This window comes from Dipodomys spectabilis, unplaced genomic scaffold (genome assembly GCF_019054845.1).
Source record: "Dipodomys spectabilis isolate Male_0828 unplaced genomic scaffold, ASM1905484v1 ptg000288l, whole genome shotgun sequence".
Taxonomy (NCBI): Eukaryota; Metazoa; Chordata; class Mammalia; order Rodentia; family Heteromyidae; genus Dipodomys; species Dipodomys spectabilis.
The window spans coordinates 3,517,489-3,532,342 of record NW_024870965.1 but is presented as its reverse complement, the minus strand read 5'-3'; the positions used below and the strand labels follow the sequence as shown (position 1 = coordinate 3,532,342).

The 14,854-nt window shown below is 37.2% G+C and overlaps 1 protein-coding gene across 1 annotated transcript in view; it reads right to left on the bottom strand.

The window, feature by feature from the left end:
• Positions 1-373: 373 nt before the first annotated feature.
• The window catches only part of Kcnt2 (potassium sodium-activated channel subfamily T member 2), a 263,490-nt gene continuing 249,009 nt past the window's right edge, over positions 374-14,854 (bottom strand). The window contains exons 28-30 of the mRNA XM_042701224.1: positions 11,486-11,786; positions 2,017-2,101; positions 374-596 (exon numbers count right to left, since the gene is read on the bottom strand). Coding sequence (XP_042557158.1) covers positions 485-596; positions 2,017-2,101; positions 11,486-11,786 — 498 coding nt within the window. The 3' untranslated portion in view covers positions 374-484. The remainder of the gene's footprint in view (positions 597-2,016; positions 2,102-11,485; positions 11,787-14,854) is intronic.

The following is a 14,854-nucleotide window of genomic DNA, read 5'->3' as shown; positions in this document are numbered from 1 at the left end:
GTATTAGTTAATCACTATGTAGAGAAGACAGTCAGGATGAGCTTTTATAAGTTTTTTTTATGAGTTTTATAAAATGCCACAGTTAAAGAATATAATCTGACAACGTTAGATTTTTAAGAGGAACAACAATTTTTGATGCCCATTGCAATGTATATACCAAATGCAGATTTTTTTCCGTTTACTTTCATAAAACCTTAGCCAGTACTTCCAACTGGCTTTGTAAAATTCATATGGTTCTCAGTTAAATATCACATTCTAACGTTTGTGGTTTCATTTCGGTTTTGAGGCTCATCACCTAGGATTCTTTTAATAAGGGAAGTAGCAATAAACCTGTTTCAAAATGGTTCATCCTTTGAAGAAATGTTGCTTGTTCAAATATGAGAGAACTGAATACATTTCAGTTTGTTTGTTTTCAATGCCAGCAATACTTTGATAGTTCAAACTAGGTTCTTCTAAGAAAAAAAAGTCTCTTATTTTCCTGTTATCAAAGTTGCGTTTCCTCTCGAGAGTCATGTCCCATGGCATTGCACACACTGTTTTTCCGACTGGCTTCGCTGTTTGGAAGGTAGGACAGAGGATCTGGCCGGATTAAGTATCTAATGAAAGAAAATAAAGCCAAATTTATCGTCATATGAGGTGAAGACAACATTTACGCATAATGTCGGGTGAGATTGGCCACTTTGCTTTTAGGTGACTTAAACTGTTTCTCTACGTATGACAAGTAAAAACACCAGTTAATTAACTGGTAGAGTTTTTCACTCCTGGAAAGATTAGGCTGAAAAAAAATCCTTCAAAAGAAAATCTATGAATTTGTGATAAGAATGTGGGGGGGCAGGCAGGAAAACATCACTGGACTTTAGTGGCTCACATTTACGATCTTAGCTACTCAGGAAGCTGAGATCCAAGGATCATGGTTCAAAGCCAGTGGGGGGAAGACAGTTCTGCAAAACTCTTATCTCCAATAAACCATCAAAAAAAAAGAAGTGGGGGTGTGTGTGGCTCAATTGGTAGAGCTCCAGCCTTGAGTGAAAAAGCTAAGCAAGAACCTAAGGCTCCGTCTTCAATCCTGTGCACACACACGTGCTTACACACACACACACACACACACACACACACACACACACAGTTCAACACCATTACTCATCAGAGAAAAGCAAATCAAACTGCAATGAGAATCACCTCACCTCTGTTAGAATAACTAAACTCAAAAAGACCAAAAATGTCAAATGCCGATGAAGATGTAAGAAAAGGAGACTGCTCCTTACTGATGCCTCACACATAATTTAGCACATCCAAAATAAAGAACACTATGGACATTGTTCCCAAAATGAGACCTGAGCTTTTCTAGAAATATCCATATGTAGGCTACATAACCATTGCAGCACCTGTATTATAGACTACAGAAGCTTGCTGGTTATGTAGCCAAAGGAAATAAAATTTGGTGTGTCAAAGGAACATCTGTCTTCACACCTTTCTTTACAACAGCTGTGAGATGAACAAACCCTGGTTCCACCAACAGGTTACAGAGATCAAGGAGCTTCAGCATAAGCAGAGTGAAAGTCATATAGTAGACAAAAGTACTGATTTTCCACATGCGACACATATTTTTAGTGGATCATGTTACCTTTGGAGCCTTTTTTCTAGTTATTTTGACCTCTTTGACCATAAGCAAGTTTAAGGTAATTAAAATTAGTAGTGTGGGATATTTTAGGTTTTCCTTGGGCCTGTACTCTTATTATTCCTCTTCTTTTCTTTCTTTCTGAAATATACGTTCACTTAGAAGATACGGCATTCATGCTATCATTTCTTATTTTATACTTCTTTCAACAACCTTGCCTTTTTATAGGAAGTAGTACATACGTTAAATGCATTGCTTTTCTATTTGAAAAAAGGTTTAAAATATTTATTCAGGAGAAAAATCGAGGTCTACTATAGTAAAGGTTAAAACTTGGTGTTAAATCAGTTGTTTGGTTAAAAAATATTACTTTCCAAAAGTGAACCATGAAGTCAACTTACACAACATCATTGAGCTCGAGTCTGGTATCTGGGGATGGGTTGATCAGGATGTAGGAGAGAGTGCTCTGATGGTCATTCATTTCATCTGGAAGACAAATCCATGGAAGGGGCGTTACATCACTGACAGGAAGTTACAGAGGATGACTGTGAATTTCCTCATCTTCAAACCAAGGAGCACTTGGTCTGTCGCTGTGTACATAAGTTTGCTATTTTTTCAAATTACTTGTCACTGGAAATAACGGACAGGTACCTGCTCTTTGTCCAACGAGATGATTAAAAAGGAAGTATCTAATTCTGTTTGGAGGAAACACAGTTAGAATCTACCAAACTAAAAAAGTTTCCATTAAAAAGTGTTTACTTCATTTTTACAGGCCTCGCCCAGTCTTAGAATATAATTGTGGCTGATGATGGTCAAACCCAGAAATATTCATAGAGAAAATTATTAAGGAAGGAGTGAGTAAGAACATTGAAAGGGGCCACATTGATGGAGGGGCAGGGTTCATAAACTGCTTTGGTGAATTGGAAAGAAGGAGTGGGTAAGAACATTGATGGAGGTGTAGTGTGTTCATAAACTGCTTTGGTGAATGGGAACGCTTTGTACAACTACTTAGAGATAATTTTAAAAAATTCAGAACATTATCTAAGATAGCTATGAAGCCAGTGGTGGATAAAATTATTATGTAATTTTGTTTGTTTAATTATCCTATTTTGGTCATTTTAACTGTTCCCTGGGCTCTAGGAACTAGAGCACATATTTTGGTAAATGGACTGGAGTTAAGGATTCCATTTAAAACAAGATATAAAGGAGATCATAACAAGAACTAATCAGGCCCCGTTTCTTTCCGCGACTCTCACTGAGTACCCCAGGCACAGAGGGACTGGTGCTCTTGATTTAGGTCAAAAGAAGTTGCCGATTTCAAAACCCATTTTTTCCTCTCTCTCATGTCTTCCCAGCCAGAGTTCATTTAACCTGCTTTCTCTCTGCCATGCTTTGCTGGTGGTCTTACAGCTCTCTCGCTCTCTCTGTCATGGGGACTTGATACTTAAGAATTCACAAGGGAGATTTTTTTTTAAGTCTATTATAGATACTTATCAAAGTCACATTCAACAATCATTTTTAAAAGTACTTTTTTTGGCTCATTCCTCACTCTCTGTAGTTATATTTGCACTATTTCTAAATTCCATAAGGGACAAGGTGATCGGTTAGTTTATATTATTAAGAACTTATCATAGTAATGATCAGTGATCATGAGGCAAAGACACAAATTCATTAAATATATCTGCACCAAAAATAAAATACCATACTTACTAATCAAGGTAAGTTTTTACTTTGTTTTTGTTTTACTCTTTATTTTCTCTTGGGAGGTGGTGTTTTGATTGGTATTTGGTTTTTGGTTTGGGGGGAGGTCAGTTTAGCTTCATGGCACACAGAATCAAGATTCTATTTCCTACCCAACAAAAATGTGGGCTAAGGAAATCTCCTGTGAATATATTCACTATGCCCTACTAAGGGCCTTCTTACTGTAGCAAGGTGAAAGTACTATGTTGACACTGACACTAAAATGACTGTTTCAATATTGAGCTAATTGTCTTAATAAAACTATTCTTGGCAAAAGATTTCTATAAGAACAGGTCTGCACTTTTGTATAAACTTTCAAGAAATTATGTCAAGTAAAGCTCAAGGACTAGTCCTTATGTATTAATTTTGTGCTTTGTTAATTACAATAGGTAACTATTGACTCACAAATTCCCAATAGCAAATATTCTCCATTACTTCATGCAGATAGACCATCTTGGAGAGAATAGAGAATATTTCTAAAATTCTTTTAAAATTTGACAAAAAATGTCTAGTCTACAAAAGTCAAATTTTCAATTGGTTTTAAATTTTACTGTTGACGTTCATGTTAAAATATTTAAAGACTTGAATATTTTAGAAGAGTTTAGAAAAAGAGAACGCAATTTGGCAAGCAATAAACTTAGATGCTCCATATATTTTGTATGTAGTGATTGAATATTATTTCTTTTAGGGGCCAAATTATGTTCTTACTCACCCCAAACTCTCAAATTCCTATAATGAAGACTTGAGCACCAAATTGGCTGTGTTTAGACATAAAGCCAAGGGAAAAATTAATGCATAGTGAGAGTTGGACCCTCATCTAAAGCACTATTTCCTTCTATGACACCAGCTTGCATGTACAGAGAGACATGGCTGTGTGCAGAGACGTCTGTCCGCCCATCTCATCTGCAAGGCGAGAGATGAGAGACCAGGGAAGATGAGAACGTGGACTCCCACACTTCCACCTTCTACTTCTGAGGAAATAATCTCCAGTAATTTAGGCCAGTTGGTGATATTTTGCCATGACATAGTCATAGGTTCTGAAAACCAATAACCATTATAAAACCCTTAGTAAAAGAAGAAAACTAAGCATAGAAAGAAATATCTCAACCTAATATACACATAGAAAAAATGTCAATAGAGCTTACCAATAAACAAATTCTAGGAGAATAAGTACATAAAAGCTAGCTGGAGAAGCAAGGAGCTCATATAAAATGGTTCTATGAGTAAAGATCCTTAGTGTATATAGGTACTATGAGCTAACAAGGGAATCTTTTTACCTACTAGATTAATAAACTGTTTGGAATTAGACAAAACATTCTACTGACAAGGTTTTAAAGAACTAGATTCATATTTTGATAGAAGAAATGTAATAAACCTATCAAGAAAGAACACTTGGAAAAAACTATATATATATATATATATATATATATATATCCATATATAATCTTTAACTCTCAGTAATTTTCACTTTTAGAAATCTGTCACAAATATACCTTGGAAAAATACAGAAGGATGTATATTATAACATATTCTACCATAAAAACACAAGAAACTATGTCAGTAGACTTTGTGTGGCACTGGGATTTGAACTCTGGGCTTAACTCTTGTAAAGCAGGTCTATACCACTGGAGTCTCACCTGAAATGCAAGGATTATTTCTATATACTATATTCTATATGCCAGGGTGCACTTCTAATTAAAAGAAGTACTGTTCATTAAAAGAACATACGCTAATACAGTTATGTTTTAAAGTATATTCAGAAAGTGGAACCATCTACTATAGCCTTAATAGTAAGGAGGAGGATTCTGTCTGGTGTTTAAAAGAGTTGATGTCAAACTTCCTTCTGTTCATCTTCTATTGAACTTAATTTGATTGTGGGAATAATTTTAGAACTATACAAAGAAATTCAATTTTAGAAAAAGCAATCCTCAAATACTGAGAGTAAAACTGGGCCTGATTTTATATTCTGTTGATGGGATAAACAAGCACAATGCATTAGACCAACAGGGTCCCTAGGGAAACATGCCTTAAAGCATGTACAAAAATAAACCTGTTAGCAACTGTATTGCTGATACTAGCACGAAATTAGTCTGATACTTCTGTATATTGTGGGTATATATTACCATACTAAGCTTTCTGTTGTCAATGGGGGCTAAGTCCAGCACTATAGAGCATACTGATTTTTTTTTTTTGCTTTTTTATTTAACCAGTCCTGGGACTTGAACTCAGGGCCTGGGCACTGTCTATGAGCTTTTGCTCTAGTATAGCACTCTACACTTAAGCCACAGCACCACTTCTGGCCTTTTCTGTGTATGTGGTACTAAGGAATTGAACCCAGGGTTTCCTGCATTCTAGGCAAGCACTCTACCACTAAGCTGCATTCTCAGCCCTGACAAAAGTATTGATAAAACATAAAGTGAAATAAGAAGCTGTAGGCCTAGATTTGAACTATAATAATTGTATGAGCTCATAGCTATGTCCATTTTCTTTTTTTTGTCAGTCGTGGGGCTTGAACTCTGAGCTTGGGCACTGTCCCTGCACTTTTCAGCTCAAGCCAGCCTGGACTGGCTTGAACTGCAACCCTCAGATCTCAGCCTCCTGAGTAGACAGGATTACAGGCGTGAGCCACTGGCACTCAGTGCTGTGTCCATCTTCTATCTAGCTATCTAGCTGTCTGCCTGTCCATCTATAGGTTGGTCTATCTGTCTGTCTGTCTACCTACCTACCTACCACCCTCCATACCCTCCTTCCTATGCATCCATCCATCTATCATCTATCTCTATTATCTATCATCTCTCTATTCACCTGTCTCTCATCCACCCTTCTATATTTGTCTGCTTAATTTTAGCTCAGCCTGTTGAAAAAACATTGAAACAATGACAAACCCAGTAAAAATGAGTACCTTTACATTGTGATAATGGTCTTGACCTCTTTTTCCCTACTAAAGAAACTAGAGACACTTAGAGAAGTGAGTTCTATGAGATGGGAGACCTTAGTCCTGTAGAGAACAAGGCTGTCCATTCTAGATGATCATTGTCATGACAACAACATCTTCTCAGCGGTCCCAAGACGCTCCCACTGGGTGAGCAGAAAGCAATCTAGTAAGGATACGGTAGCTATGATGAACTAATGCGTAACACACATGAGGTTATAATAATAAATATGAAAACACCAGGGGGAAATGACAAAGGAGGGAAAGAGACAGGTACATTGACATGGAAAAAATTAGATTATGGAAAACCAAATAGGACTGAAAAGAGTTTCTGTAACAAATACATTGAAATATAAACAAATGACTTGGCCAACTTGTAAGCTAAAATGACATAAGAAACTTTTCACTCATCTCAATGTTTGGACCTTAACTGATCCTGATAGATCAGTATATTAGTGCAGTAGCTATGTCATCTGTGAGTTAATTGGAAATGTAAACTCAGAGTGCATATTGGATAATAGTAACCAATTATTTCAGAGTCTGGAACCGACAGGTGGTTATGTTGAGTCCTTAAATTATAGAGGTATAGGATGAAATAGATGATGTCTGAACTCTTCTTAATAACATGAGAGCTGATGGAACTGGTAATACGCACAACATAAGATGACCCAAGAGCTGACAAGTTATGAAGCAGTGGCCTGGGTCAATAATACAGAATCAGCTTGTGCAATCTAGTCATGTTTGAAGTTTTCTGTGTTAATTAAATCAGAAGAGTTCAATGGAATCTGGCCTAGAAAGACACAAGGTCACAAATCTTCTTTCACATACAATGATTTTTGCCATCATCCTTCACAGATGATTGATAACTCTTTAGGATCAGTTGAAAGACTCAACTTCCTGCCAAGATATCAACAAGTTCACCACATTTAAAACATGCTTACTATTTCCAAATTCCTAAATGGCTCCAACTATGTTCTCTTCCCATTATTTTTTTACTTTTTCACTGATGGCTCAATCTTAATACTGAAGCATGTTCAGGCCTTTCTGATATTTAAGAGAAAAAAATCCTTGTCTCCTTCCATTTCTCATCCAGTTATTTCCAAATTTCTCATCTCTTTCACAGTGCAGCTTCTTGAAACAACATCTATTGTGCTCATTATTACTATCTAGCTTCTTTTCTTTCTTAATAAAGATCTGAGCCCCACAAATGAAACAAACCCAAACAAACCCAAACACAAAAGTATGTGTGTCTAGGGGCTGGGAAGGTGGCTCAGTGGTAGAGCGCTTGCCTTGCATGCCTGAGGCCCTGGGTTCGATTCCTCAGCACCACGTAAGCAAAAAGAAAAAAGCCGGAAGTGGCACTGTGGCTCAAGTGGTAGAGCGCTAGCCTTGAGCTGAAGAGCTGAGGGACAGCCCCCAGGCCCAGAGTTCAGGCCCCACAACCGGACCCAAAAAAAAAAAAGTATGTGTGTCTTATAAAGGGGTAGAGTAAAACTGGTATGTGCAACTGCTTAGAAATATATTTTACATATAGATCTAAAATATTCTGGGAAATGATAAATTATACAGGACTCTAGGCATTCACATGCAGGGAGACCAAGGAAGGATACTTTTAGGAAAGGAACAAAGTTGCGATTCCTATATGCATCTGTTCAAAAGGAAAGTCATTTCCCTACCTAATCATTAAGATGTTATTTTTGTTTTCTTATTGTCTTGTTTTCTCCTTATCTGTCTTTCAGAGAGTAAGGAGGAGAGCAGAAATGAAAGGACAGAGGGTGGACAAATTTAGCAGCAGTGGTACTCACTGGACACTATGTTGAAAATGAACTATACAAATTATGGGTGGGGATGGGAGGGAAATTCTGGAAGAAAGTGAGGGAAAGGGTAACATTGTCCAAAAAAATGTGCTCTTTACCTAACTTATGTGTCTGTAAACCCTCTGTACATCACCTTTTTTATTTTTGTTCCAGCCATGGGGCCTGAACTCTGGGCCTGGGCGCTGTCCCTCAGCTCTTCAGCTCAAGGCTAGCACTCTACCACTTGAGCCACAGCACACTTCCAGCTTTTTCTGCTTATGTGGTGCTACGGAATCGAACCCAAGGCCTCATGCATGCAAGGTAGCACTGAGCCACCTTCCCAGCCCTGTACATCACCTTTATAATATTTTTTAAAAAGAAATTTTTAGCCGAAGAAAATCCCCAATGGACAGAATGTTGTGGTAAGATGACCTATGATAATATACTATATCTTTTGGATAACAGTTTAGAACATTCAGCTCATGATCTAAAATAATGTTCCTCTAACATTCTAGAAATATGTAGGTTTGAGATTCCCCTGCACCTGAGGAATATTTCACCTATTCTTGCAGCTTAAATTAAAAATCTATGTTTATGACTTCAGACTCGAACCTTTATCCACATCTTCTTTCTTTTCTTGACTCCTAGACACAAGGGTTCCAGCTTCTTGTGAAGACTGATCCATTAGGGGTCTTCTAATGCTCAAATCAAATGTGCTAGCCTGCTGCTGATAGCACATCTATGCTCCTCACTACTTGGGAGGGTGAAAACAGGAGGATTGTGGTTCAAGGCTAGCCAGAACAGACAACTTCACCACACTTCTCTACCCATAGGTGGGTGTAGTGGCCTGTGAGCTCATGTACACCGAGGAAGCTGAAATTGGAAGGATCATGGTATCAGGCAGACCAGGCAAAAAAAAAAAAAAAAAAGGCTGAGACTCCATACCTCCAAGGTGGACCGCCTGCCTGTGATCTCAGTGAGGACAATGGAAATGGAAAAGCAGGCACCTCTTGGACTGGGCTCTACCTGGGTAGACCAACCAGTGGTAGTGTGTCCATGAATGACAGTGATAATGATAACAATAATGAGTAATCATGACGTTCTTCTCACCTGAACACACTCGTCTTCTTCGTGAACATTACCGTGGCACACTGGGGGCTCATCCCAGGGGCCCTCATGAGTCATCTTTTTGTTTTCATTATTTTTGAAATAATAATGAAACTCCCACCCTCCTTCCTCAACCTCTCCGCTGTGGAGATTTTAGGCATGCTAGTTGCAGGAATCATATTTTGATTCTCTTCTTCTAACTTCCTATAACCAGTGAGTCATAATAATCTTTAATTCTTTTTTTTTGAGCCACAGTGCCTACTTTGGGCTTTTTTTTCTGTGTATGTGGTACTGAGGAATCAAACACACAGGGCCTCATGCATGTGAGGCAAGCACTCTACCACTGAGCCATCTTCCCAGCCCAATAATCTTTCTTTCATAGCAGCCAAACTTCAGCAAAAAAAAAAAATCATACTATCACTCATGATTAACTCAAGGCTACCAAGGTTCAACATATTTTGTTTTGTTTCTTTTTTTGCTGTTGTGGAGGTGCATCAAACTCTTCCTTTGTTTCAAAAGCCCATCCTTAATACACGGTGGCAAAAACTCTTATGAATTATACACCATGTGTTTGGAGAATTACAGATGTCGAACAAGTGCTATGTTAATCATAATGCCATTTGTCTTGCAACAAACCAAAGATCATGGTACTATCTCATTTTATATTCAAGAAGACAGGTTCACAGAAGTTAAGGGATTCACCCAATCTACGGAGCTGGTATGAGAATGTGAGTTTTATAATCTTGTCAGGAGGCCCACTGTCCTATTCCTGCTACCTAGAGCAATGTCCCATACCAAGAGGGTAGCACGGATCCATTACTATAAATGAGGAATAGAAAAGTAAATCCATGATGCATTAGTTTCCAAATCCTGTGGATTTTTTTAGCCATTATATTAGCGGTTTCAACCCAGGCTGGTTGAGAGGCTTCCTATTGCCATGAACAGATAGATGGATAGAATAGAGAGAGAGAGAAAGAAGGAACGGGGAGAAGAGGACAGAATGCCTGAGTCCATTCTGTAAGAGTCATTGTGAGCATAAAATAAACAAATTACGAAAAGGAATACAAGCCAGACAGTACAATAAACCCAGGTGCTTTGAACAGGTTTCATTAGCAAAAACCATAAAATTTTCCTCTGGTTTCTCATGCAGTTATCCCACACATTTTTATGTCTCTAAAAGTTAAGCCCTTCCTTCTTTGCATGGCCCCAGTGTGGGGCTGGAATGCTCATGCAAAACAAATGAGACCTGGATGAACAATTATTTGTTAGAATTTCTCATTAGAAGAAATGTGCCTTAATAATAAGTAATACATAAATATAGGAGCTTCATCCTGTGAGAATTTAATGATCTTGAAAGACATCAAATTAGCAAAAAGCTACCAGTGAATTTCCAAAGTGAAGATCGTTTTGTTCCCTTAATTTACTTCTGAACACAAAATGTGATGTGCAACTATATTAATATTACTGGCACAGATGAGTCTGTACAACATTTATGTAAATGAAACAGAATCACTAAAGAAAGCTACATGGAGAACCCTGACTCCACCACATTTCAACTCCATGTCTTTGAATAAGCAATCTTTAACCTCCGTGACTCAAATTCTTACAAGAGCAAAGTAAATGTAATTATCTCATTAGAGGTATAGGAATTTATGAGAATATAGTTGTAGTTCTGGGCATAAAAATATTCTGAAAATATACTTTTCCTTCTTGTTCAAAATTCACATGAAATTTCACTTCAGGTCTAATTCAGGAATTAAAATTGCTTCTTATGAACCTTGTCTCAAGTTGAGACTTTAATAATGAGCCAGCAATGGGGGAAATATAGAATGTGTCCTGCTTTACCCTTAACCTGCATGATACTGGCATTGCCTAGATGTGTGCCCATGTGTGCACATATACACACATGCTCATGTGTGTAAGGGAGACTTTGGTATCACATGATGTAAATCTCTACTCCTGAGAGCCAACTAACAAGTGACTTGAACAGATTTCTTTATGTCTAATAGAAACAAAGAATCTATCCCAGAAATTTATGGGGAAATTAAAGTGGAGATGATCTGCATAATAGGTTAAAAACAGGGCTTTTTAACTCAGTAAGTGTTTAAAGTTCTCAGGATTTTCTTTCTGCCATTATCACCTGAAATTCCTCTGGCATAGATCGGTGTCACTTGTCCCTGCCCCAACCTGTAAAACGAAAATGCAATCGTTTTCTAACCAATCAGAGCCAACTTTATAAGCAATGCACGGCAAGAAAGGACAAGTCCACAGATACAGTAGTTTTAAAGGGCATACCATATCCCACCGTAGAAAGACCCAAGTGTTTCATTCTATTTTTCACAAGTTCAGCAAGCTCTTGTCTTTCTGACCTCCTGTAGAGGTTCAGTCGCTGCTGGGTTATTTTTTCAGCTGTTTTACCAGAGTGCTTTGGACCTTTCCTGCTCAGTCTTCGAGCCCATTGCATGCTCTTCCTGCGGAGCAAAGGGTGGTCCGACTGGTCGCTGGAGGTCGAGTTGCGGTGCAGGCTGCGGTGGTGCCCGGCGTCTTTGCAGTCTTTCGTGTCTTCCCACTCTTCCACGTTGATAGATATTTGAGACTTCAAAGGAAATGGATATTGGTCATTAGGTATGGCAAGATCACAGCTTGGAGCTGACAACAGAGTCATTTGCAAAATCTGAGCATTGGTTATCTATCCACTTACGGGCATTTCCATAGAAAGGGAAAAATCATAACTATTGGTTCTAAGTATCTATTACTAAGGAAAAATAAAAAAGATGTGATAGAAGATGTTTTCTTGAACTGGAATGTGGATTCACCAACATGTCAGCAACTCACAACAGCACTTTTCAATGAAAAAGTGCCTGTTTGTTTCTTAAATGTGTGAGGTTTTTCTTATTATTGACTGCTGACACACGGTAGTTTGAAGTATGAAAATGCAGGCCTAGCTATTTTCTATCTTCATTCACATAACACCCACAGAATACGCTTCAAAAGGTCATTACAAGCAATCCATATTCAACTTAAATGACTTGCTTAACATTCTTACAAAGCTTTGTAAGTGATTGCAGCTTTCTAAAGGTAAAATTAGAGTAAATTATAAAATGCAAATTTTTGAATCCTTTCCTATGCCCAAGAGAAAATAGAAAGCACTTTTGCTCATTTATTCATTCATCATTCAACACAAAAACACTTCGCTGGTTAATTTACTTATTTTAGAAAACATTTCAAGTGAAACACTGCCAGTGGTAATATTTGGAAAACATCGTGTAGAATTACAGCAGAAAACTTAAACTAAACCATTCTCCATATGAAGGGAAACCAATAACAAATTCCCTAAGCCTGTTCTGATTTAGTCTTTAATGACTGAATCAGATTTTTAGAGCAAGAATCTCTCTCTTGAGTGTCAGCCCTTCATAAGTACAAGTGTACAGTTTTAATAATTATTGCTTTTCATACCAGGAAGTCTTATGAAATATAAGACCCACTACATCAGAAACTCCAACTTTATAAAACATGCACATCAAAATGAACAGCATCCTAATTCTATTATACTGGAAAGCAGCAGTTCTGATTCTGCTATTTCCCTTCTGAGGATGGCATCTTTAGTTATAGCTGCAACCTGTATGCAGTATTGACTCTCCAAGTAAAAGAATAAAATTACCAACTGAAGTATGGTCATGGAGTAAAGCCAATACCACCTTTGTTTTCTCTTTTAAAATTTCTTTGAGGATATTTTTTCTTCTCAGTTAAATTACTGTAGCAAAATACATGCACCACAATACAATCTCATTGAAGTTAAAAGTTCAGTGTTGAAAATTACATTCGTGAAGTTATGAAATAATCACCATGGACCTTCTCCAGAATTCTACACTATTCACCCACTAAAAACAAACTCCTGTCTGTCTCAGTCACATCTTCTGACCACCACCATTCTTTCCAGCTCTGTGATGTTTTTACTATTCTAGGGACTGCCTGTGTACAAATCCACATAGCATTTGTTATCTCCTCTGTGTTTCTGTATTTTCCTTGAGTAGACTATCCTTACAATTCAGCTATATACTCTAGCAAATAGAGACTTTTCTTCCTTTAAGGTACCAAGTATTACTCTACGTGTGAAACAAAGTATGAAGGCTCGGGACATGCCTTCCATTCAAACCTCTGTAACAAACTAGGAAATTATCTCACACTGAAGTCGACCAAAAATGTAAGGTTCACTAGTGGTTTTGCTACAGAATGGTAGCATGGTAGAGAAAGCCATCAAATTCTAACCTGCATAACTTCGTGACGACAGGTCATTTGACTTAAAATTTTTAGAATCCATATTTTATCTATCAGAATTCAACGTAGAAGACATTGTAAATAGCATGGCTTTGCAGTAAGGGATACTTTGATAAGTCTTAACATATTCTATTCTCACTCATTTGGCAATACACTGAAAATCCTGTAGAAGTAAAAGGCACATTCTTGAGTAATATCTATCGTCAATAGAGAATATCCATCTTTGTTCAGTAACTTATGTGTTCTTTGTAGCAGAAATGAAAATATATTGGTTCAATCTTGTTTAAACACCAGTTTGCCAAGTTAAATCATAAGCTTTGATATATTTGAAGTAATTTTTTCTGGTCATTTTTTCTAGACATGTCTCCCTACAAATAAGAGTTTGATCTCTTTCAGGTGAGCAAATAGTAAGTAATAATTTAAGTCACGGACCTATAACCTAGGTTCGAGAAAGAGCGATGATTTGCTTCTCTTTCAATATGAGAGAAAAGATGATTTGACTATATAAATGTTTCTCCCTGTCCTGTGTATCAATAATTATGCAAATTATACATATGAACTGAAATTTAAGTGCACATGAGTTATTCAATATTTAATGTAGTATTTATCAGTGTTTGAAATTCCCAAAGGAAGGAATATCCTGATTTACATATAAATCGTGAAGAATTACCAGTAATTTTTTAATAATTCAATAAAAATAAATAAACATCTCTTTGGAAATTTCAATTTGGCTAAAGGATAAAGGAATGAGAAGAATTTGGAGATTGGTACTAAGAAATCCAAGTAAAAACTGATTGCTTGTACATGTTTGGAATGTGTGTGCCTTTCTTCTAATCTTTCAACATCATGTAACAGAAAGTACAACTGGATATTTGCATAATAAGCTATACAAACTGGAGTGATGCTTTGAATTTTTCCTAGCTCTGTACAACAAAAAATTTCATGGGGAGCTGGGACTCAGGGCCTGTCATCCTAGCTACTCAGGAGGCTGAGATCTGAGGGTCATGGTTCAAAACCAGCCCAGGCAGGAAAGTCTATGAGATTCTTATATCCAATTAACTACAAAAAACAAAAAGCTAAAAATGTTGCTGTGGCCCAAAGTGAGGGAGCAATAGCATTGAGCACAAAAAGGTCAAGGACAGTGCCCAGGCCCTAAATTCAAGCCCCAGAACCCACCTAAAAATAGTAGCATTTTGAAATAAAGCAATTCGAGTAGTTTGAAAGTGACTCTTTGTAATCTGGGTTTATGATTCCCATTTTTTTAAAAAAAAAGCTTTATAAGCTTTGCAAGACTTTAAAATAGTGCAACCTGACTTATGATTGAAGACAAACAAGATTGTCCTTAAAGAAAATGGCTCACTGTGGTATGTGTATGCTTTATATGTG